This window comes from Urocitellus parryii, chromosome 2, assembly GCF_045843805.1.
Source record: "Urocitellus parryii isolate mUroPar1 chromosome 2, mUroPar1.hap1, whole genome shotgun sequence".
Taxonomy (NCBI): domain Eukaryota; kingdom Metazoa; phylum Chordata; class Mammalia; order Rodentia; family Sciuridae; genus Urocitellus; species Urocitellus parryii.
Window position 1 is genome coordinate 79,496,613 of NC_135532.1, and position 22,926 is coordinate 79,519,538.

The window sequence follows — 22,926 nt, forward strand, 5'->3', positions numbered from 1 at the left end:
ACCAAAAAATAAAGATGCAGGCATAGCACTATTATATGTAGGTTTTTAATTTTCCCTTTCTCACTTTTTTTTGCCTCTTTTGTAATTTCAAAATAGCAAAAGAATGTAATTTATACATACTTTTGTACAGTATATTATGTTGTTTATCCAACACCATGTTTAATAAGTAGCATTTTATGGCAAATTTAAAGATTTTCCTTTCTTCTTTTTTTTTTTCTTCTTGATACTAAGAATTGAACCCAGAGACATTCTACCACTAAGCAATATCCCCAGTCCTTTTTATTTTAAGACAGGGTCTGACAAAGTTGCCCAGCCTGGCCTCAAACTTGTAATCCTCCTGCCTCAGCCTCCCAAGTAACTGGAATTACAGATGTGTAGTATGCCAACTGCCTCTAAAGATATTTTCAAGAAAAATTTTGATCTTACAAGATATTTACAGGGTTGGAGATGTGGCTCAGTAGTAGAACACTTGCCTAGCACGTGAAAGGCTCTGGGTTTGATGCCCAGTAATGGGGGGAAAAATATTTAGATTGTAAGCCCCTATGGTATCACTCCTGAGCAATTTACTCAAAAGACTTTCAGAAGTAATGAAGCTATCAGTCAATAAACATTTGATTGCCTCATATGAACCAAGACTACAAACAAAGCTAATAAACAAAACAGTCCCTAAAATCTTCAGACTAAGAAAAAAGATAATACTACTCAAATTATGAGCTAGAATGGAACAAACTAGAATGCTGTCATAGACAGTAACAGGAAAGGGTCTGGGATTGTGGCTCAGCAGTAGAGCACTTGTCTAGCACATTCGAGGCACTGGGTTTGATTCTCAGCACCACATAAAAATAAATAAATAAAGGTATTGTGTCTAATTACAAATAAAAAATATATTAAAAAAGAAAATAACAGGAGGATTAGAGGTATGCTCAGTAGTAGAGCATTTGCCTATTATGCACAAGAGCTTAGGTTTAATCCTTACCACAAAACTAGAACAAGACCAGGCACAGTGGCGCACATCTGTAATCACAGTGGCTTCGGAGGCTGAGACAGGAGGACCTTGAGTTCAAAGCCAGCCTCAGCAAGGGTGAGGCACTAAGCAACTCAGTGAGACCCTGTCTCTAAATAAAATACAAAATAAGGCTGAGGAAGTGGGGAAGTGGCTTAGTGGCTGAGTGCTCTCCAGTGTCCAAAAAAAAAAAAAATTTAGAATAAGAATGAGAATAACAGAGGGACTACAGTTTAGACAAGACAGTCAAAAGACTTCCTCTCCACCACATATTTTAGCTGGCACTACCATGCAAACAGCAGAAGAGAAGAGCATTCTGAATTCTCCGAGATGCAAAGCTTCTAAGCAAAGAGAATCTGTAGGCAGCATCAATCATCCCACAACATAAAAAGCAAGGGACCTGATACCAAACTAAACTTATTACAGCTATAATTCAACTTACTACAACTAACTGCTATACAACTTTAAGCATATAACTTTACATTTCTGGGTCAATTTTTTCACATGAAAAATAGGACAAATAATAACCAGTATTACAGCAAAAATCCAAGAAACCATGATTATGAAATATCTCTCAGATAATAAAATGTTCAACACCTTGCCAATTCCCTCAAAACCATTCTTCAAGTTGAGTGCGATGGCACACACCTATAATCCCAGCAGCTCAGGAGGCTGAGACATGAGGATCGCCGGCTCAAAGCCAGCCTCAGCAACTGCAAGGCACTAAGCAACTCAGTGAGACCCTTCTAAATAATATACAAAACAGCTGGAGATGAGGCTCAGTGACAGAGTGCCCCTGGATTCAATCCCTGGTACCCCGCCTCCCCCCCAAAAAAAACTGTTCTTTAAAATATTTAAAAGCTACTTATGAGAACTTGTTAAATATTTACCAGTGTGGCTATCACTTTAAAAAACACCAATTCATCAAAGCTTGCAATAGAAAAAAATACAAATCACATGCTTCTCCCATTTCAAGAAATGTCTTGCCCATTCCTTCATTCATTCATGAAATAATTACCACAAGCCTACTATGTGACCAGGTATCATTAGAGTATAGGTGTTGTTCCCACACTGCAAAATAAAATTAAAATGAAACACAACACAGGTGCTGGGATTACAGAGTTGGAACAAAACAAACCCCTGCCTTCGTGGAGCTTACATTCTATTTGCAGAGAAAGACATACAAATTAGAGGCTGGCATTGTGGCTCAGCAGTACAGCACTCACACAGCACGTGTGAGGCCCTGAGTTCGATCCTCAGCACCACATAAAAAATAAAGATATTGTGTCCAGCTACAACTAAAAAATAAATATTAAAAAAGAAAGACATACAAATTAAAGCATGGGCACTATGAAGAGAACTAAAAGGAGGAGTGAATCCTAAGTGATGGTACAGAGGATGGTTACTTTAAAATAGGATGAGCTGGCCAGTTTCACATTCCTGTAATCCCAGCAATTTGGGAGGCTGAGACAGGAGAATGTCAATTTCAAGGCCAGCCTCTTCGGTAAAGAGAACTAATTTTAGCAAAGTAGGAAAAAAAATGGAGCCAGGCGCAGTGGCACACGCCTCTAATCCCACAGACTCTGAAGGCTGAGGCAGAAGAATCACAAGTTCAAAACCAGCCTCAGCAATTTAGCAAGGCCCTGAGCAACTCTGTGAAACTGTCTTTAAGTATAATACAAAAAAGAGTGGGGATGTGGCTCAGTGGTTCAGCGCCCCTGAGTTCAGTTCCTGGTACCAAAAAAAAAAAAAGAAAAGAAAAGAAAATGAGGTTTATCCCAATAAGGGAAGAAAGATCTCTAAGCAAAAACAGTAAGACCAGAGGCTGATACCAGAACAAGCTGGCTGTGTTGTAAAGCAGCAGAACTACTATGAATTTCAATTTTAGCATGAGTGCTAAACAGTAAAAAACAGAGTGAAAAATGTTTTACAAATATCCAAACCTCTAAAGACCAAAGAAATATTATTTTAAATTCAATTTCCCACACCCTAAAATATTTGAATATTTCACAACCGATGGCTGACCGCACCACATGATAAAGAAATACAAAAATCTGCCAGGTGTGCACATACCCACAATCCCAGTGGTACAGGAAGCTCTGAGGCAAGAAAATCCCTAATTTGAGGTCACCCTTAGAAATTTAGTGAGGCCCCAAGCAATTTAGTGAGATCTTATCTCAAAATAAAAAACAATTAAGTGCTAGGAATATAGCTCAGTGGTGAAGAGCTTCTGGGACTACAGTTTAATAGTACCAAAAAAATTAAAATAAGCTAAATTTAAAAAACAAAGAATCTGTCATAGAACAGTTTTGAAAAAAGAGTGAAGTTGACTGGACACGGGTGGGCTTACATCTGTAATCCCAGTTACTCAAGTGGCTGAATGAGGAGAATCACAAGCTCCAAGCCAGCCTGGGTAATATAGAGAGACCGTGTCTTAAAATAAAATAATAAAAAGGGCTAGGGATGTAGCTCAGCAGCAGAATGCTAAGAGTTCAATCCCCAGTTTCAAAAGAAAAGTTAGATGATTTATACTCTCTAATTTCTCAAAGCTTAAAATAAATTAGGTAATTAACTAAGTAGCTTTAGAGCAGGTACAGTGATAAACAGAAAAGAAAGGAAAATAGATTCAGGCATGCCAGGTAAGTACTCTACTACTGAGCAACACCCCCAGACCTTTTCTCCCCCCCCCCCCCGATTTCCAATTTTGACAAAAATGCAAATAAGAAAAATGCAACTATAACCTTTTCAACTGTACTTCACAAAATACAAAAACTTATGCTCTTTGGAAATCACGTTAAGAAAATTAAAAAGCAAGCCACAGGGCTCAGGAATGAGGCTCAGTGGTAGATCACTTGCCTAGGACACATGAAAGCCTAGATTCAATCTCCAGTACTATAAAAAAAAAAAAAAAGGAAAGCCACAAAGAGACATATTCATAATATAGACATGTGCTGGGTTTCTGTTCTCGCGACTAAAAGGCTCAGGGGTCACTCCAGTTAAACTGGGCTAACTGGGATGCACGAAATAACCACACAAGAGACACAAATACCTTTTTCTTTGGGGTCACTGTGACGGCTCCTCTGACCTTAAAGGTCCTCAGAAAGAGAGAGAGAGAGCACATGCTGACCCCTTTTATTGAGGGAAGCTATTCAAATGAGGCAAGGGGTCAGGTTTCAGGGGGCTGAGTATCTTCATGAAGTCCACTGTCAGCAGGTTGACTGAGCCTGAGTAGGCCACACCCAAGGACACAGTAAGAGAAGGGGACACACACAAGGCACTTCCATGGAAGATTCTATCCTAAAAAGGGCAAGGGGTTATATTACAAAGGAACAGATGAGCATAGCTTCACCCATGGGGCTACAGCAAGACACACCCATTTCTCTGACTGAGCGCCTCAGCACCCAGCCAGGGAGTGTAACTCAGTCACCCATAAGGTTGGCCTCCCACAGACATGTACCTAAAATAGATAATTTAGTAAAAAGACAAATCACTCAATTAGAAAATGGCCAAAACATTTCAGATACTTCATGGATATATAACTTGCCAAAAAGCAGATAAAAAGGATGCTTATTGTTAGCCATCAGGAAAATAAAATTTTAAACACAATGAGATACTACTATATTCACTAGAATATCTAAGATTAAAAATGCCCAGAGACTGGAGGAGGCAGAAGGATAGCAAGAAGACTCAGTAATTTAGCAAGACCTTGTCTCAAAAATTTTTTAAAGATGTTAAAAAAATTTAAAAAGGACTAGGAATGTAGCTCAATGGTAAAGCAACCTTCAATCCCTACTATCAAAAAAAAAAAAAGAGAGAGAGAGAGAAAGAGAGAAACTAAAAATGCTAGAGCCTCTCATTTTTGGCTGGTGGGGATTCAAACACCTTGGAAAACAGTTTTGTCAGTTTTTGTTTTTTATTTTGGGGATTCTGGAGGAGTACCAGGGGATTGAACTCAGGGGCACTTAACCACTGAGCTATATTCCTCGCCCTTCTTTTATTTTGTGATAGGGTCTCACTAAGTTGCTTAGGGCCTCGCTAAATTGCTGAGGCTGACTTCAAACTTGAGATCCTCTTGCCTTGGACTCCCACACCACTGGGATTATAGGAAGGCAACACCACACCCAGTTAGTTTTAACAGGTTTTTTAGGAAAATGAACATATAGCAACTTACCCCTAAGTATATACCTAAGCCACATGAAAGCATAATGTTCAAAAAAAGACTTGTACACAAATATTCATAGTGGCTTTATTCACAACAGTTGGCCAAACACCAACCCATAAGTCACTGGACAACTAGATATGGTCATAAAACAGAACATAATTCAGCTATAAAATACTATACACACATTGATAAGGATAAAATCTCACAAACACACTAAGCAAGAGAAACCAGACACAAAAGAGTACATGCTACATGATTTCTATTAATAAAGACTAAACTTATCTGTGGTAATGAAAAGATTAATATCTACTTAGGGCAGGGGTAAGTAGTAGAGAGTAAGTACAAAGGGGCACGATGCAACTTTTGGGGGACAATGGAAATGTTCCATATCTTGATTATAGTGGTAGTTACATGGTTATAAACATTTGTTAAAACTTATTTGGCTCAAATTATACCTCAATAAAAGCTAAAATTTCTTAAAGGATTGTTTTATATGATTCATAAGTCCTAGTAAGCAATACATAAAAATTCCTTTTTCACATTCATCAGTAATTCATTCAATACCTACTTACCATATGCCAAGACAGTATGAATTGTAAAGGAAGACAGAATTCCAGAACAGAGAGAAGACCATATGTAACTGGACAAAAGAAGGACGAGATATTTAAAACTTACGTTGTTAGCAAAAACGCCCCATCACCACATCTTTCCAGAGCCTTTCGTGCAGGAGGTTTTGCTGCAAATTCTACAAAACCTTTTCCTGTAGCTCTACCACGATCATCCACAACCACAACGGCTTTCTCTACTGGACCAAACTGGGAAAATGCTTGTTCTAGAAGCTCATTGGAAACAACTGGAGAAAGGTTCTTGACCGTTAGGGCTGCTCCATGTGTAGCAAAACGAATTCGGAGAGGTCTACTCTTCAAAATGGTGCCATCCAGCTCTGCTTTTGCAATTTCAGCCAATGTTCTGGATTCCTTTTTAAGAGGAAAAATCATTTTTAAAGATGATAGTAACAAAGTGTGAAATATGATATGTCAAGAACTATGTAATGTTTTGAACAACCAACAATAAAAATTAAAGAAAAAAAAAGATGATAGTAACAAAAAAATTTAAAACAGTGGCTTGCTTCTAAGGAAAACTAGGTAATTTTAGGAAATGGCTGATAGGGTTACTTTGATTTTCCTTTTACTTTCTTATCACTTGCTTTTTATTAGTTATTCAAAGATCATTGTGCACACTAAGTAAAAAATCCCAACCCACTGTCCTGTTAAAGGTCATTATATAGCCAGGCATGGTGGTACATGCCTATAATCCCAGCAGCTCCAGAAGTGAGGCTGGAGGAGGCTGAGGCAAGAGGATCACAGTTAAAGGTCAGCCTCAGCAACTTAGCAAGGTCCTAAGCAACTTAGTGAGACCTTGTCTTAAAATAAAAAGGGCTGGGGATGGACCTGTGATAAAGTGCCCCTGGGTTCAGTCCCCAGTAACATCATTATATAAAGATTAATTGCTCATAAATAAATGAACAGTTGTAAAATACTCAAAGCAGTATCTTTTAAATATCTCCTACATAGAGCAGGGGTGTGGCTCAGTGGGAGAGCACTTGCCTAGCATGTGTGAAGCACTGGGTTCAATTCTCGGCACCACATATAAACAAATAAATAAAATAAAGGTTAATCAACAACTAAAAAAAAAAAAAAGAAAGAAAGAAAAACTTGCGATCATTGTGCACTGCTGGTAAGAATAAAAAAACGATATTGTTAAAAGCCAGCCTCACCAATAGCAAGGTGCTGGGCAACTCAGTGAGACCCTATCTCTGAATAAAATACAAAGAGGACTGGGGATGTGGCTCAGTGGTCAAGTGCCTGAGTTCAATTCCCAGTAACTCCACCATCAAAAAAAAGATATTGTTAATAAAAAAAAAACTTCCTACATATATTAAACATATAATTACTTTTTGAGACCAAGTGCCATTTACTATGAACTATCATAGAAAGAATAATTCTCTATGCCCTCAGTTTTTTTATTTTTTTAGTTGTTGATGGACCTTTATTTTATTTATTTATTTGCAGTGCTGGGAATCGAACCCAGTGCTTCACACATGCTAGGCAAGTGCTCTACCAGAGACACAACCCCAGCCTGTGCCCTCAATGTTTTTGATATTGTTATTTCAAAGCCTCCCACCTCTCCTCGACAAACAAATTCCTTTTCTTTTTATTTCTACTTTTTTTTATATTATCTGTAAAAGTTACTATTAGGTCTTATTAACTACTCCTCCTTCATCAGCTACACATTTTTCACTATCATACAGAGAGAAGCAAACACACACATTCGTGGGCTGTAATAAATCTATTGTACAAACAAGTGTGCCTAAGCACTTTTTTTATAGGTATTTTTCTAACATTTATTTTTTAGTTGTAGGTGGACACAACATACCTTTGTTTTATTTGTATGTGGTGCTGAGGATCGAACCCAGTGCCTCACATATGCAAGGCAAGCACGCTTCCTCTGGGCCACTCACTACCCCAGCTCCCTAAGCACTTTTATTTTTTTATTTTTATTTTTGAGAGAGAGGAGAGAATTTTAATATTTATTTTTTAGTTTTCGGCGGACACAACATCTTTGTTTGTATGTGGTGCTGAAAATCGAACCCGGGCCGCACGCATGCCAGGTGAGCACTCTACCGCTTGAGCCACATCCCCAGCCCCCCTAAGCACTTTTAAATTAGAAAAAAATGCTCATTACTGAAAACACAAGATAACAGAACTTCCTTGATTTGGAGAATTCAAAGTTGGTGTAGAATAGGGGTATGGGTGTAATTTAGTGATAGAATGCTTGCCTAATATTAGTGAGAAAGTAGGTTGGATCTACAGGGCCATAAATAAGTAGGTGTAGAACACAGGTATCTAAGATAACAGATAACAAACTGGTAAATTTCATAAAGATATGCTTTTTTCATTCAATCTCTAAAATGGTCTCAAAAGCTAGAAGTTACTGTCTTCATAAAATACTTGTATGTTTTTCTTTCCTTCCTTTTTTTTTTTTTGATGGCACCAGAGATTGAAACCAGGGGCGCTTAACTACAAAGCCACAACCCCAAACCTTTTTATATTTTTTTAATTAGAGAAAAGATCTCACTAAGTTGCTTAGGACTTTGCTAAGGTGCTCAGGCTGACATTGAACTAGTGATCCTCTTGCCTCGGCCTCCCAAGTCAGTGGGATTACAGACTTACACCATCGCACCAGGCCACATTCTATACTTTCTAGCAGACAGAGTTCAACAGGTGTACAAGTCAAGATTCACCTACCAGTAGATTTAAAATTTGCACCTTTGGGGGCTAGAGATGTAGCTCAGTAATAAGACTGCTTTCCCTGAAGGCACGAGATTCTGGGTTCAATCCCCAGCACTGGGGAAAAAGAAAAAAATTTTAAAGGGATTAGAGTGTGTAACTCAGTGGTAGAATGTGTACTTAGTAAGCATGAGGGCCTGGATTCAAACCCTAGCAACAAGAAAAAAAGTTTATACTTTCCATGTTTTAAATGGTTTTAAAACAGTTTTCTCAGCCTCAACATTAATATTATGGATTGGATAATTCTTATTATAGGGGACTGTACTTTGCCTATAGGCTGTTTATCAGCATTCCTGACCTATACTCACCACAGATTCCAGTAGAACCACTCCCCCCTAGTTGTGACAACCAAAAATGTCTTCAGATATTGTCAAATATCCTTGAGAAGAAAAACTATCTTACTTGAGAAACAGTGTTCTAAATGTATACCATAAAAATCAATTAATTACCTCTCTGTAAAAATCAAGTATCTGTAAATATCAATTAAAATTAAGTAGTTAAAATGAGAACAAAGATTTCATGACTCAGAAAAATAAAGTATAACTTTTATCAAGTAGTTACTACAAACCAGTCCTTATCCCTTATTAAAAATACATATATAGGGGCTGAGGGGGTGGCTCAATGGTAGAGCACCTGCCTAGCATATACGAGGTACTAGGTCCGATTCTCAGCACCGCATATAAATAAATAAAATAAAGGTCCATTGAGAACTAAAATAATAATAATAATAATCATGTTTTAAAAAAAAAAATATATACACACACACACACACACACACACACACACACACACACATACACATATATAACCAGGGGTATAGCTTAGTGGTAAAGTGCTTGTCTGGCAAGTGTGAGGCCTTGGATTTGATTCCCAGAACCTCCCTGCCACCCCCACAAAGTTAGTCAATCAGTTAGTGTGTGCATGTGTGTATATATGTGTATACATTGCTTTCATTATCCTCAAAAACTTATAAAGTAGGTATTTTTTCTGTACCCATTTTACATAGAGAAACAGACCTACAGAGGTTAAGTAACTTGCTCAAGATCACAAGTGCTCATTTGAACCTATACAGAATTCACAATTTCCACAAATCTACCATATTGCTGCTTCCCACCTTTGTATAAACTGAAGGGAGGGAGAGAAAGGAGGGAGAGGGAGAAGGAGAAGGAGAGGGAGAGGGAGAGGGAGAGGGAGAGGGAGAGGGAGAGGGAGAGGGAGAGGGAGAGGGAGAGGGAGAGGGAGAGGGAGAGGGAGAGGGAGAGGGAGAGGGAGAGGTTCCTCTGTTTTTAAATGGAAAGAAAATATTTGCAAAACATTTATATAAAAAAGAAATTTGGGGCTGGGGTTGTGGCTCAAGTGGTAGAGTGCTCGCTTAGCATTTGTGAAGCACTGGTTTGGATCCACCACATAAAAATAAAGATATTGTAACCACTTAAAACTAAAAAATAGATATAAAAAAAGAAATTGTAACAATGATTTTTAAAACACATTAATAAGAAAACAACTGATTGTCAAATGAGTAAGACTTGAACATTCACTTCACCAAAGAGAATGGATAGGGTTAATAAACAAAAAGATATTCAACATCATCAGGCACTAGAGGAATACAAATTTAAGCCACAATGAGATATCACAATACACTTATTTAACATGACAAATTTTGTAGAAGACAACACCATATGTTGAGGAGGATGGAGAACAATCAGCAATTGCTGGTGGCATTGAAAAACTGGATAGCAGCTGCTAGAAGGCCTGTAATCCCAGCAGCTCAGGAGGCTGAAGCAGGAGGATCTCAAATTTTAGGCCAGCCTCAGCAACTTAGCAAAGTTCCTAGCAATTTAGCAAGACCCTGCCTCAAAAATAAAAAAACAAGGGGCTAGGGCTGTAATTCAGTGGTGGAGGTACTGTGTTCAATTCTCAGTACCACATATAAATAAAATAAAGGTTAGTCAACAACGAAAAAAACAGAAAACTTTAAAATAAATAAAATAAAAATAAAAAACGGCTGGGATGTGGTTCAGTGGTTAAGGACCCTGGATTCAATCCCCAGTACAAAAAATAAAGAAAAAAGTAGATAGCCACTTTAGTAAAGTTTCAATATGAATTTAAAAATACACATAACCATATAACCTGAAATAGCCCACTCACCGCCATTTAGTGAAGGGAAATAAAACTGTATGTTCATTGAAAAATCTATGCACAATTTTTATAGTGGCTTTATTCATAATCATGTAAACCCAGAAACAACTCAAATATACTGCAACAGCATGAAAGACAAGGTGCAGTGGTGCATGCCTGTAATGCCAGCAATTAAGAGGCTGAAGAAGGAAGATCACTAGTTCAATGTCATCCTCAGCAACTTAGCAAGGCCCTAAGCAACTAATGAGACCATCTCTCAAAATAAAAAGAGTCAGGGATGTGGTTCAGTGGTTAAGCGCCCACTTAACCCTGATTAAATCCCTGGTACAAAAAAATATTAGAGGAAGAAAAGAAAAAAAGAACAAAAATACAACATTGCAAAGTACCAAGGGCACAATGCTATTTGAAAGAAGATTGAGCCAAGATTACAGACATTCTAAGAAATATGTAAAAACAGAAAGCAGATCAAAATCAGGGCATAGGGCATAGACAGTACCTAGGTAGAGATGGTACAACTGCTTTCTAAAACCAAAGGGTCTTGATGGAATATAAGGAATCACAAAGTTGCAAATGGCTACCACAAGATTCTAAATGACTGCTCTAGGACTGTTCAAACTATGATCCAATGATTTCTATTTCCAGACTCTTTCCAAAGCACATGAATTTTTCTATTTCTATTTACTAGTTGCTTAAAAATCCCCACTGTAGGAGTTTTAAGTTATACAAGTAGAAGGCAATTAATTCATTGGTGCAAACGAGAAATAGACCTCAATCAACAGAAAGTTGATGAAATAACAACAAGAGCAGTGGTGCATACCAGTTAATTCTAGCAATTTGGGAGGCTGAGGCAGGAGGATCTCAAATTCAAGGCCAGGTTTTATTTTGAGACTGGGGACATCACTCAGGGGTAGAATGCCCCTGGGTTCAATCCCCATTTACCATAGAGAGAAAGAAAATCTAACAACATAAAAAGAAGTTAAAGATAACATTAAATTAAAAAATCAAATCACAATGAATGTGTGCCATATAATTTGATTTTTATGGAAAAATTACACAAAGTATGCCAGGCATCCAGATACTTTGGAGTCTGAGGCAGGAAGACAACAAATTTGAGACTGGTCTTCGCAATTTAGGGAGACGACCCTATCTCAAAAAAAATTAAAAAGACTGGGAGTAGGCTGGGGATGTGGGCTCAAGCGGTAGCACGCCCACACGGGTTCGATCCTCAGCACCACATACAAACAAAGATGTTATGTCCGCTGAAAACTAAAAAAAAATAAATATTAAAATTCTCTCTCTGAAAAAAAAAAAAAAAAAGACTGGGGGTGTAATTCAGTAGTAAAGTGCCCCGTACCCCTGGCTTATGCTCCAGTACCAAAAGAAAAATTGCACCAAGTTAATAATAATCATCTTTTAGAAAGTATACTAGAGAGAAAAGATGTTGTACTATCATTAGAAGTCTAATGAACAGGCCTGGTGTTGTGGCTCAGCAGTAGAGTGTTTGCCTAGCACATGAGAGGTCCTGGTTCATTCATTCCTCAGCACCACATAAAAATAAAGGTATTGTGTCTAACTACAACTAAAAAATAAATATTAGGAGCTGGGGCTGTGGATCAGCGGTAGCGCACTTGCCAGGTATGTGTGAGGCACTGAGTTCGATTCTCAGCACCGTTTATAAATAAATAAAGGTTTATCAACAACTAAAAAAAAATATTTTAAAAATAAATAAATATTAAAAAAAACAACAACAGAAGTCTAACAGAGACACAGTGGCACACACATATAATGCCAGCTACCTGAAAGGCAGAAACAAGAGGATTTCAAGTTTTAGGCCAGCCTAGGCAATTTAGGCAAACCTGTCTCAAAATAACAAATAAAAAGGACTGGGGATATAGCTTAATGGCAGGACACCCCTGAGTTTAATTCCCAGTCCTTGTGTCTTTTCTCTCTCTCTCTCTCTCTCTCTCTTTCTCTCTCTCTCTCTCTCTCTCTCTCTCTCTCACACACACACACACACACACACACACACACAGAAAAAATAAGAGTTCTCCTGAGCCAGGCACCTTGGCAATGCCTGTAATCCCAGGAACTCCAGAAGATGAGGTAAGAGGATCAAAAGTTTGAAGCAAGCCTCAGCAACTTAGTAAGATCCTCACTAACTTAATGAAACCTTGTCAAAATAAAAAAGGTTGGGGATACAGCTCAGTGGCAAAATGCCCCTGGGTTCAATCCCCAATAAAAATAAATTTAAAGAAAAAGGGCTCGCCTAGCATCACAAGGTCCTGGGTCCAATCCCTAGTACCACCAAAAAAATTTTAAAAAAGAGAAAAAGAAAAAGAAAGACTACCACTCTCACACTTTCCTGAAATACAATATGACTTAAAATTATACAAAGTACATTCTATATAACAAATCTATAATATTAACATCTATCATTTCATAACTAAAAAAAAAAAAGAGGCAGATGGGGGCTAAGTACCTAATGACTGACTAAAAGTAAATTTAGTTGATTTTTAACTTTAAGTGGTTTCCTAGAAAAGTTGGCTTCTTAAACTTGACAAGCATCAGAATAACACAGAGGGTTACTTAAAACAAGATATTTGGGCCCCACTCCCAGAACTTCCTGATTCAGTAGATCTGGGTTGGGGCCCTAGTATTCACACATCTGAGTCTCAGCTAATAGATACGGTGAGATTACTTGAGGAGGTATAAGGTCACCAAGGCTAGCACGTATTGCGGGGGAAACAATTTAAGCAGCCTCTGCTTAGTCCAGGAAAAGATCTAAAGATACTAGTCTGGGCTGGGGATGTGGCTCAAGTGGTAGCGTGATCGCCTGGCATGCGCTGGACGCTGGGTTCGATCCTCAGCACCACATACAAACAAAGATGTTGTGTCTGCTGAAAACTAAAAAGTAAATTTAAATAAATAAATAAATAAATATACTAGTCAAGAACCACCATTTGATAAATCTGTTTTATTAGGATAAAAACAAAAGTTCAGGCCAAACTAATACCAGTTTTAGGTAAATCAAACTAACTTCAGTTGCCTTCTTCAACCAGGCTGTGTTAGAGCATCACTATAGAGTTTAGGGCGAGGTAACTGAAAAGTCCCAACACTTTATGGAAAACAAAGAAACAAAAAACTAACTTTAAAAAACAAATGTACAACTTTTCAGATCTATCCAGTCTAAAATTATCAATAAATAACCAAAATCTAAAATTCCACAATAAAATATGTCTAAAACAATCTATTTCATCTCTAATGTACCATATGCTAACAATTTGGATTAGGACCATATGTGTAAGAAACAAATTGTTTCTCCACCACTCAATACTAGCAATGCTGACCCTATGCTATATCGGAAAATGTTTTCTTCTACGAATTGGAATACTACAACTACTAGTTTATTTGTAATTTAAAGATCAGTTACTGAATAAATTATTTCAAGAAACAAACCAGTTATTAAACCCTTGGGGATACCAGGATACCAGCCATGGCCCCCTTCTTCCTCCCAGGAGAAGTCTGTTACCCCTTTTTTAATAAACCTTGCTTTATATGCTTAAAAAAATTACACCCTTATTTTAAAAAGCCACTATGTCATATATGTTTATTCAGATCTAGTATACATTACATGATTTTTCTAAGTAGAAAAAATAATAGTTCAGAAATAAACCTTTTAAATTTACATCTTACAAACAGAATTCACATTAAACTGTAAAGCTATCTATAAAGTCAAATTCTATAAACTAAATCCTGGCTTCCAACAGACAAAACTTTACTAATTGTATGCAAAAAAAATTAGTGTGCTATGTTTGGAGGAGTATAATTCAAAAGAGCAGTCAACAGCAACCCTACTCACCTCCTAATCCCAGATTTTTTAAAAAATGAACAGTATTAAAAGTACATTGAATAAACTGTGCTGGGCCATACACTAGCCATACTTGGCTATTTAAATTAAGAGCCAGGACAGTGGAATAGGCCTGTAATCCCAGCAACTGAGGAGGTCGAGGCAGGAAGATCACAAGTTCAAAGCCAGCCTCAACAATTACAGAGAGGCCCTAATCAATTCAGTGAGACCCGGTCTCAAAATTAAAAATGGGGGCTAGGGATGTGGCTCAAGGGGTGGCACGCTCGCCTGGCATGCATGCGGCCCAGTGTTCAATCCTCAGCACCACATACAAACAAAGATGTTGTGTCCGCCGAAAACTAAAAAAAATAATAATAATAATAAATATTAAGTTCATTAAAAAAATCAAAATTAAAAATGAGATAGGGATATAGCTTAGTGGTAAAGTGCCCCTGGGTTCAATTTCCAGTACCATTCAAACTGCACTACCCAGCCCTCCTAGCCTCATTCAAGTGCTCAACAGTCACATGTGGCTAGTGACTACTCTTTTGGACAGTACAGATATATAACAGCCTTTATATCATTGCAGAAATTTCTACTGGGCAGTGCTGATGGAAGGAAGGAAGGAAGGAAGGAAGGAAGGAAGGAAGGAAGGAAAGAAAGAAGGAAGGAAGGAAGGAATTGTCTATTATTAAGAAGATAAAAGATAAGCAACAAAAAGAAGGGCTGGGATTGTGACTCAGTTGGTAGTGCACTTGCCTTGCATATGTGGGGCACTGGGTTCAATCCTCAACACTACAAAAATAAAAAATAAAATAAAGGTATTGTGTCCATCTACAACTAAAAGTAAAAAATAAGTTAAAAAAAGAAACAAAAAGATTTTCCAATGTCAAAATATTTATTGGTCCTGTAAAGGCTTTCAAAACAGGGAAATGTAGTCCTTCCATTCTTCCTCCTCCAAAATATCAACTTCAGAATAAGACACTGCAAGCAAGAGACTAAGGATCACGAAAATATTACATAAAATCCTTTTGGAAACTTTATCAAAAGTTGCTTACAGTACTTCATTTTTTTATTTTGTGATGCTGGGGATGGAACTCAAGGCCTCTGGCATGCTAGGCAAGTGCTCTACTGAGCTACATCCCCAAACTTCTGCATTTACATTAAGAATTTTACCAAGTGACAGGCTGCTTCTCTACTGTACAAAAGATAAATATATGTTCAAAATGTACTGATTATTTAAATTCCAAGGAAATATTGTTTTTTATTCATACCTTGTAACTAATTATCTTCTCTTGGAGCCACTTAAGTATTTAAGAATACAATAAATTTTCTCTACATATTAAGTTTTACTTTGTCCACATATGAAGAGAAATCGATTTTGAAAGTTCAAGTTCCAATAAGACAGCTTCCATAAACTGCAATGAATATTAGAGTGAGGGTCTAACTAGAAAGATAACAGGAAAAAGTCTTACGTGTAAAATGTCTCCTAAAAAAGATTTTGATTGAAGAAAAAACAGTATCTAAATATGAATGACAATAATGCTGTATGACTGCAACTGATGAACTCACCACAAAACAAAGGAAAACCTAAGAAAAACAAATACTTTGTCCTGAGTGCAAACTGTCAAAGCTTTTTAGAATAAGAAGGAGGCACAATTTTTGCATGTTATCGGAAAATTTTTCAAAATTTAGATTTAAAGGGGGCAAGACACATAATATCCTACTGCAGGACAAATAACTCAACTATAATGTAGTATATTGGCCGACCTCCCCCACCAAAACACAGGAACCTCCAAAAGTCGGGTGGAAAAACAATATTAGAATACAATCCAATACTAACCAATCACTGCAGGTGGAACAGTGATACTCGAGTACAGAGTTTAGGCACCTGCAAGGGTAAGGTAGAGAGGGCTGCACTGAGGTGAGTATTAACGGGGTTTGCTGTAAAATGCGTGCAGGGCTTGTTGAAGGCAAAGGGATGTTTTGGGTAAGTCTTTAAGAAGCAAGTCGTTTGTTCCTTCAAACCCAAATTTCTGGCCAAACCGAAGCTTCCGTTCCAAATACATTTTCTTCACAACATATTTGTGCCTCGAAGAACTGTCACCCGAAAACGCCGTCGGTCCCCGCGACCCCGATCCCCCAGGTACCGGAGGCTACCCGTTCAGGCAGGGTTGACCGTAACGATCTAGCGCGCGACAGTAGGCCTGCAAAGCCCAACCGGCGCGAAGCAGAGGCCACCACACCGAGCAGGGTACCCGGGCGGTCACAATCCACAGAGAGGCCGTTCTGGACAAGCGAAGCCCCGCGGACATCCCACCGCCCTTTTGTTCCCTTGGGCCGGCGGCCCGAGACTCACCAAGCGGATGAAGCCGAAGCCACGGTCCCGGTTGATGAAGACCTCGCTGGGCTCGCCGTAGCGCTCGAAGAGTCTCTTGAAATCCTCCTCGGTGATGTCGGTGGGCAGATTCCCTACAAAGAGGCGGCAACGCTGAGTGTACGTCTTCTCACCCGGCTTGAGGAAACTCTTGATGTCAATGGTGAACCCCATCTCTTCCTCCGGGTGGTCCTCCGGGGGCCCTGGGGCAGGCGGTGCCTGCTCTCCCGCCAGCGCCAGCGCCATGGCCGCCGCGGCCACCGGCTCGTTCTCGCCGGCTGCGGATTCAAGCGCGCGTAGACGGGCCGGGTTTTTCTCAATGCGCACTTGCTTCAGGTTTCCTCTTAACATCATCTTAAGGAGTTCGCCTCAAACACCGGATACAGGCCTAGATGTATGTATGTATACGTCTCTACATGTATCTATGGAAACGAAGCAGAGAAAGTAAGGAAACTGCTGGAAGCCCGAGCCCGCAGACCTGCCTACCGAACTAACGCCCGCGGCAGCCGCACATTCAAAATGGCGCTGCCACAAGCTGCGGTTGGAAGGAAAGACGCCGAATCTAGTCCCGCCCCTCCGCAAAGGCCGGCGTCCAATCGGCCGGCTGCGCATGCCCGGCACCAACTGAACTTTGGCCTTGTAGACGTACAGCCTTGCGCGCTGTACCAAGAGCTGCCTCCTAGGGTGGGAAAGTGCAGTTTCCCATCCTAGAACACCTGGTACTGTTTGTTGTTTGTGTATATGGGACAGATTATATGTACAGCAGCGTGTGAAAATACAGTGATTTGCGGGACATCTTTTTTTTTTTTTTTTTTTAGTGTAGATGGACACGATATCTTTATTTTTATGTGGTGCGGAAAATTGAACCCAGAGCCTCCCATGTGCGAGGCAGGTGCTCTACCACTGAGCTATGTAGCCCCAGCCCCTTGGGGGACATCTTTACCCTTTTTAATGCAGAACTCAATTTTCAATAACTACAACAAAATGAAAACCTGCATGTTTTGTATATAGCATTCATAAAACCGTTTCCAACACACTTAAAACACTTTATTTCTCTCCATTTCAAGAGCAAAATTTTTATTACATGTTTAAATAAACAACCAATCTTATAATTGTGCTGTTGATTATTGACCGCAGAAGACTCCATTAAGTTTCTTATAAAATTAGCACAACCAGATTATGAGTTGCTGTGGGCCACAGACTTAGAAGAACAAACTAAATTTTTCTGTAATAACAGGTATTTAAGATTTGTGAGTCCTACTGTGTCTTATCTGAACTACTCAACCCTACCCGATGCCATTCCTACCCATAGTGAACCCTCAATGCTGTGAAAAAGAAATAAACTCGCACTCTGCAAAACAGTTCAGCAGTTTCTCATGAAGTTAAAAATATGTTTATAGGGGCTGGGGATGTGGCTCAAGCGGTAGCGCGCCATGCCTGGCATGCGTGCGGCCCGGGTTCGATCCTCAGCACCACATACCAACAAAGATGTTGTGTCCGCAGAGAACTAAAAATAAATATTAAAAATTCTCTCTCTCTCTCTCTCTCTCTCTCTCTCTCTCTCTCTCTCTCTCTCTCTCCTCTCTCACTCTCTCTTTAAAAAAAAAAAATATGTTTATAGTATCCATCCCATTCCTAAGTATTTATCCAAGAGAAAGAAAAAATTGTGTTCACGCAAATATTTGTTCATAGAGGTTTTATTAGTAATGGATGAAAAGTGGAAACAACCCAAATATCCTTGACAGTTCAGAGGATAAACAGTAGTACATTCATGTAATAAAATAATATTCTGCACAGTCGCACATTCATATAATAAAGTACTACTTTGCAATAAAAGGAATAAAATACAGACACAAGCAACACCATGAATCAAAAGGCTACATATTGTATATATGACATTCTGGACAAGGCTGGACTGGATATTCCTGTAGCTAAGGAATATAGGTAAGTGGTTTCCAGGAATTAGGGGCTAGGGAGATGTTGACTATGTAGAGTCAAGGGGATATTTTGGAATGATGGAACTATATCTTGATTATGACTACACAAGTGTATGTTTATCAAAACGTAGTAGAAGCCAGTCGCAGTGGCCCACACCTGTAATCCCAGCAGCTGGGGAGGATCGAAAGTTCAAAGCCAGCCTCAGCAACTTATGGAGACTGCTAAGCAACTCAGTGAGACCCTGTCTCTAAATAAAATACAAAATGGGGCTGGGACATGGCTCAGTGGTCAAATGCCCCTGAGTTCAATAAGCTGTAACAACAAAAAAAAAAACTTAGTAGAACTGTGCACTAAAATGGTAAATGTTACTGTATTTAATTTATACAATGAGCATATTTTAAAACTATCCCAAAAATAAAACATGATTGAAGCTAATTACTATTTACCTCAGTCACCACACAAATTCTAATTCCCCAGTTTCTGATACTCCATATATTCCTCAATCTGACCCAATTCCGTGCATCTCTCCCAGTTGTTCAAAAACTTTCTGTTGAGTTTTTGGAAACTCACTTTATCAGCAAAATCTACTAATGATTTTTATCTCATCTTCCCTTTGCCTTCCTTCTTTAATTGGAAGATAGAGAGCGACTTCTCCTACAGCCCTCTCTAAAAGTGGACATGCTTTTCTCTTACATCTCATGTCACAGGATTGACTCATGAAATACAGGACATTAATCTTTGATCTCTTGCAACTGCAAGACTATTTCCCCTCTGTTCTTTGACAGAAATCACACACAAAATCTCATGCCAAGGCAAATTCTTACTCTCTCTCTCCCTCCCTCTCTGCCTATGCAATAATATCATTGTGAACGTTCTTTAAATTTATTATCACTGATATTGTTAGACCAGGACGCAAGAAAAGACCACTGACTCCAATTAAAATCAAATTAAAGCAAGCTTATTATTTCGACCGGCCGGGCTGCCTTTCCCTCCCAAAACGGCGGGAACAAGACAGCAACCCCACCTTTCCTACAGCCCAGCTTTATAGCCCAGCAAGTTACACAAAAGGGGGGTTACAGATAACAGAACTCTGACAAGCATCACACTAATGGTAGTTTACATTTTTTTTTTTTTTTTTTTTTTGCTGGCCCCAACATCAGAATTTATGAGGACCATTAGAGCCTCAGAGAGGGTCGTTGTCTGGCCAGGGAAGGCCAATATTTATGAGGTGTCACTAAAGTTTCAGAGAGGGCTGCTATCTGGTCAGAGAGCCAGGCATGGGTGAGTTCAAGGCACGGGCAGGCCTTCCAAGCAGGTTCAGAATTTGCAGTAATTTATAGTAAAGCCGAAATTAGCTTTTCATGGCTTTGTGGCAAGATGGCTCCCAATTTTAATAAAAGATCAGGTTGGGTCTATCAATATCAGGTGGACCTCAGCCCTTAGGTTTTGCTCTCTGTTACTTTCCTAAATAACTGTTTTACACTATTTTCTCTCAGCTCATACCAATACTCCTCCCCTACTCACCATAGCCAATAGTATCACTTTTTTTTTTTTGTAGGAAAAAACATTGTCAGAGTAGAATTGCCTCTTCCTATCAGAACAAAATCTACCCCACTACAGTGGGTAGAAGTTCACCTACATTATCTTCCCTTCGTGTAACAGTGAACAAACTACATGCTCAACTCTAAAGTCAGCCCTCTTATTCGTCCACTAGATATCATCTTGTCAAGTACTTTGCTTTAGCAGTTATCAGATCACTTTCCCAAATGGTCATTTTCTTGATCGGTACAGAAGTATTCTATTTATGGATGTCAAATAAGCATCTCAAATTTAATGTGTCTAGACCAAGACCATTTCCTTTCCCAGTCCTTTCTATTTCACAAAGACATTATCTTTCATCCACATTCTCAGACAGGCAATCTGGGAATCATACTTGACTTCTTTTCCACATACTCAATATCCAATCAGAGCCAGGCATGATAGCACATGGCTGTAATACCAGTGATTGCCATGAAGGGGATTGATTGAGACCAGAGTATCACAAGTTTAGGGCCAGCCTCAGATATTTAACAAGGCCCTAAGCAACTTTGTGAGACCCTGTCTCAAAATTTTTTTTTTTTTAGTTTCTTTTAAAGGGCTGGGGATGTGGCTCAGTGGTAAAGGGCCCCTGGAATTTTTTTAAATCCTTGGTAAAACACACACACACACACACACACACACACACACACACACACCACAATCCAATCAGCAAATTCTTTTGGTTCTACTTTCAAAATATATCCTGAACACAAACACTCTAAGCTAATCCTTTATCATCTAATAACTATTAATCACTATCTATTAACTACTGAAGTACTCTCAATTATATTCCTGCTTCTTCTCTTGCTCTATTAACATGTACACTCAAAATTCCTTCATCCTCAGTACCTCAGATTAGAGGCTCTAAAGAGGTAAATTACTATTAAATTAGGTCAGCATGGTGGGACTGTCTTTATAAGAAGAGGAAATTACAACATAGAGACACACATAAAGAAGACCATGTGAAGACAGTGGGAGAAGACAGACATTTGTAAGACAAGAAGTCTTGCTGACACCTATTTTTTTTTTTTTTTGGTAGTGCTGGGGGTTGAACCCAGGTCCTTGTGCATGCAAGGCAAGCACTGTACCAACTGAGCTGTACCCCCAACCCCATCCTTTTTATTTATTTATTTATTTATTTATTTTTTAAAGAGAGTGAGAGAGGGGGGAGAGAGAGAGAGAGAATTTTTTTTTTTTAATATTTATTTTTTAGTTCTCGGCGGACACAACATCTTTGTTGGTATGTGGTGCTGAGGATCGAACCCGGGCCGCACGCATGCCAGGCGAGCGCACTACCCCTTGAGCCACATCCCCAGCCCCCATCCTTTTTTTTCAAATCTTTTTTTTTTTTATTATTGTCAATGGACCTTCATTTTATTCATATGTGGTACTAAAAATTGAACCCAGTGCCTCACACATGCTAGGCAAGTGCTTATACCACTGAACCACAAACCCAGCCCTCTTGCTGAAATCTTGGTTTTGGTCTCCAAGCCTCCAGCACTGTGACAAAATAAATTTTTGTTGTTTAAGCCACTCAGTTTGTGGTGTGTGTGTGTGTGTGTGTGTGTGTGTGTGTGTGTGTTGCTGTGGATGGAACACAGGACCTAGCCCAAGACTCAGATGCATTACAATGGAAGCCCTAAAAGACAATGCAGGAGCCAATAAAAGTCTTCAGGCAGAAGACTGCTTTTTTTTTTTTTTTGCTTTTTTTTTTTTTTTTTAGGAAAGTAACACTATAAGGATAGAGTGCCTTGGAGGCACACAGATTAGGGTGATAGAGCAGGTACAGAAAATAAAGTCAAAAGTGTAAAAAAGATATTGTGAGACTGGATCAAAGAAATAGTGGAAACATAGAAGGAAGGCTTAGTTCAGGGGAAAAAAAACTTTTGAGGAAAACTCCATAGGATTTGACTCCTGATTGACATGGCAGAGGGAAAAGACATATATATATATATATAAAAGCTGAGAAATTAAGCAAGGTATCAAAACTGTGCCTACCGGGCTGGGGATGTGGCTCAAGCGGTAGCACGCTCGCCTGGCATGCATGCGGCCCGGGTTCGATCCTCAGCACCACATACCAACAAAGATGTTGTGTCCGCCGAGAACTAAAAAATAAATATTAAAAAAATTCTCTCTCTCTCTCTCTCTCTCTCTCTCTCTCTCTCCCCCCTCTCTCACTCTCTCTTTAAAAAAAAAAAAAAAACTGTGCCTACCAATAATACTCCAAATAAATGATTAAAATTAGAATAGTGTGAATATGGGTACAAATCAGTGGTAGTGGTAGTGATTGCCTACCATGCACAAGGCCCTGAATTCAATCCCTATCACTGCAAAATAAAACAAAATTAGAATAGAGACAGCTGAGGCCTATAAGAGTGAAGAGAGGTAAAATGAGTCAAATCATAGTAGTGTGATTTTGAATAAATCTAGATTATGAAAATCCTTGTCTCAATAAACATTTGTTTTTAAAGTCAGGCCCAATGGCACAGGCCTATAATCTCAGCACCTTGGGAAGCTGAGGCAGGAGGATTA

The 22,926-nt window shown here is 38.9% G+C and overlaps 1 protein-coding gene across 1 annotated transcript in view; it reads right to left on the bottom strand.

Annotated features, from left to right (window-relative positions):
• The window catches only part of Pspc1 (paraspeckle component 1), a 64,826-nt gene extending 47,450 nt beyond the window's left edge, over positions 1 to 17,376 (bottom strand). Inside the window, exons 1-2 of the mRNA XM_026394949.2 lie at positions 16,861 to 17,376; positions 5,841 to 6,142 (exon numbers count right to left, since the gene is read on the bottom strand). Coding sequence (XP_026250734.1) covers positions 5,841 to 6,142; positions 16,861 to 17,232 — 674 coding nt within the window. The 5' untranslated portion in view covers positions 17,233 to 17,376. The remainder of the gene's footprint in view (positions 1 to 5,840; positions 6,143 to 16,860) is intronic.
• Between the last annotated feature and the right edge of the window lie 5,550 nt (positions 17,377 to 22,926).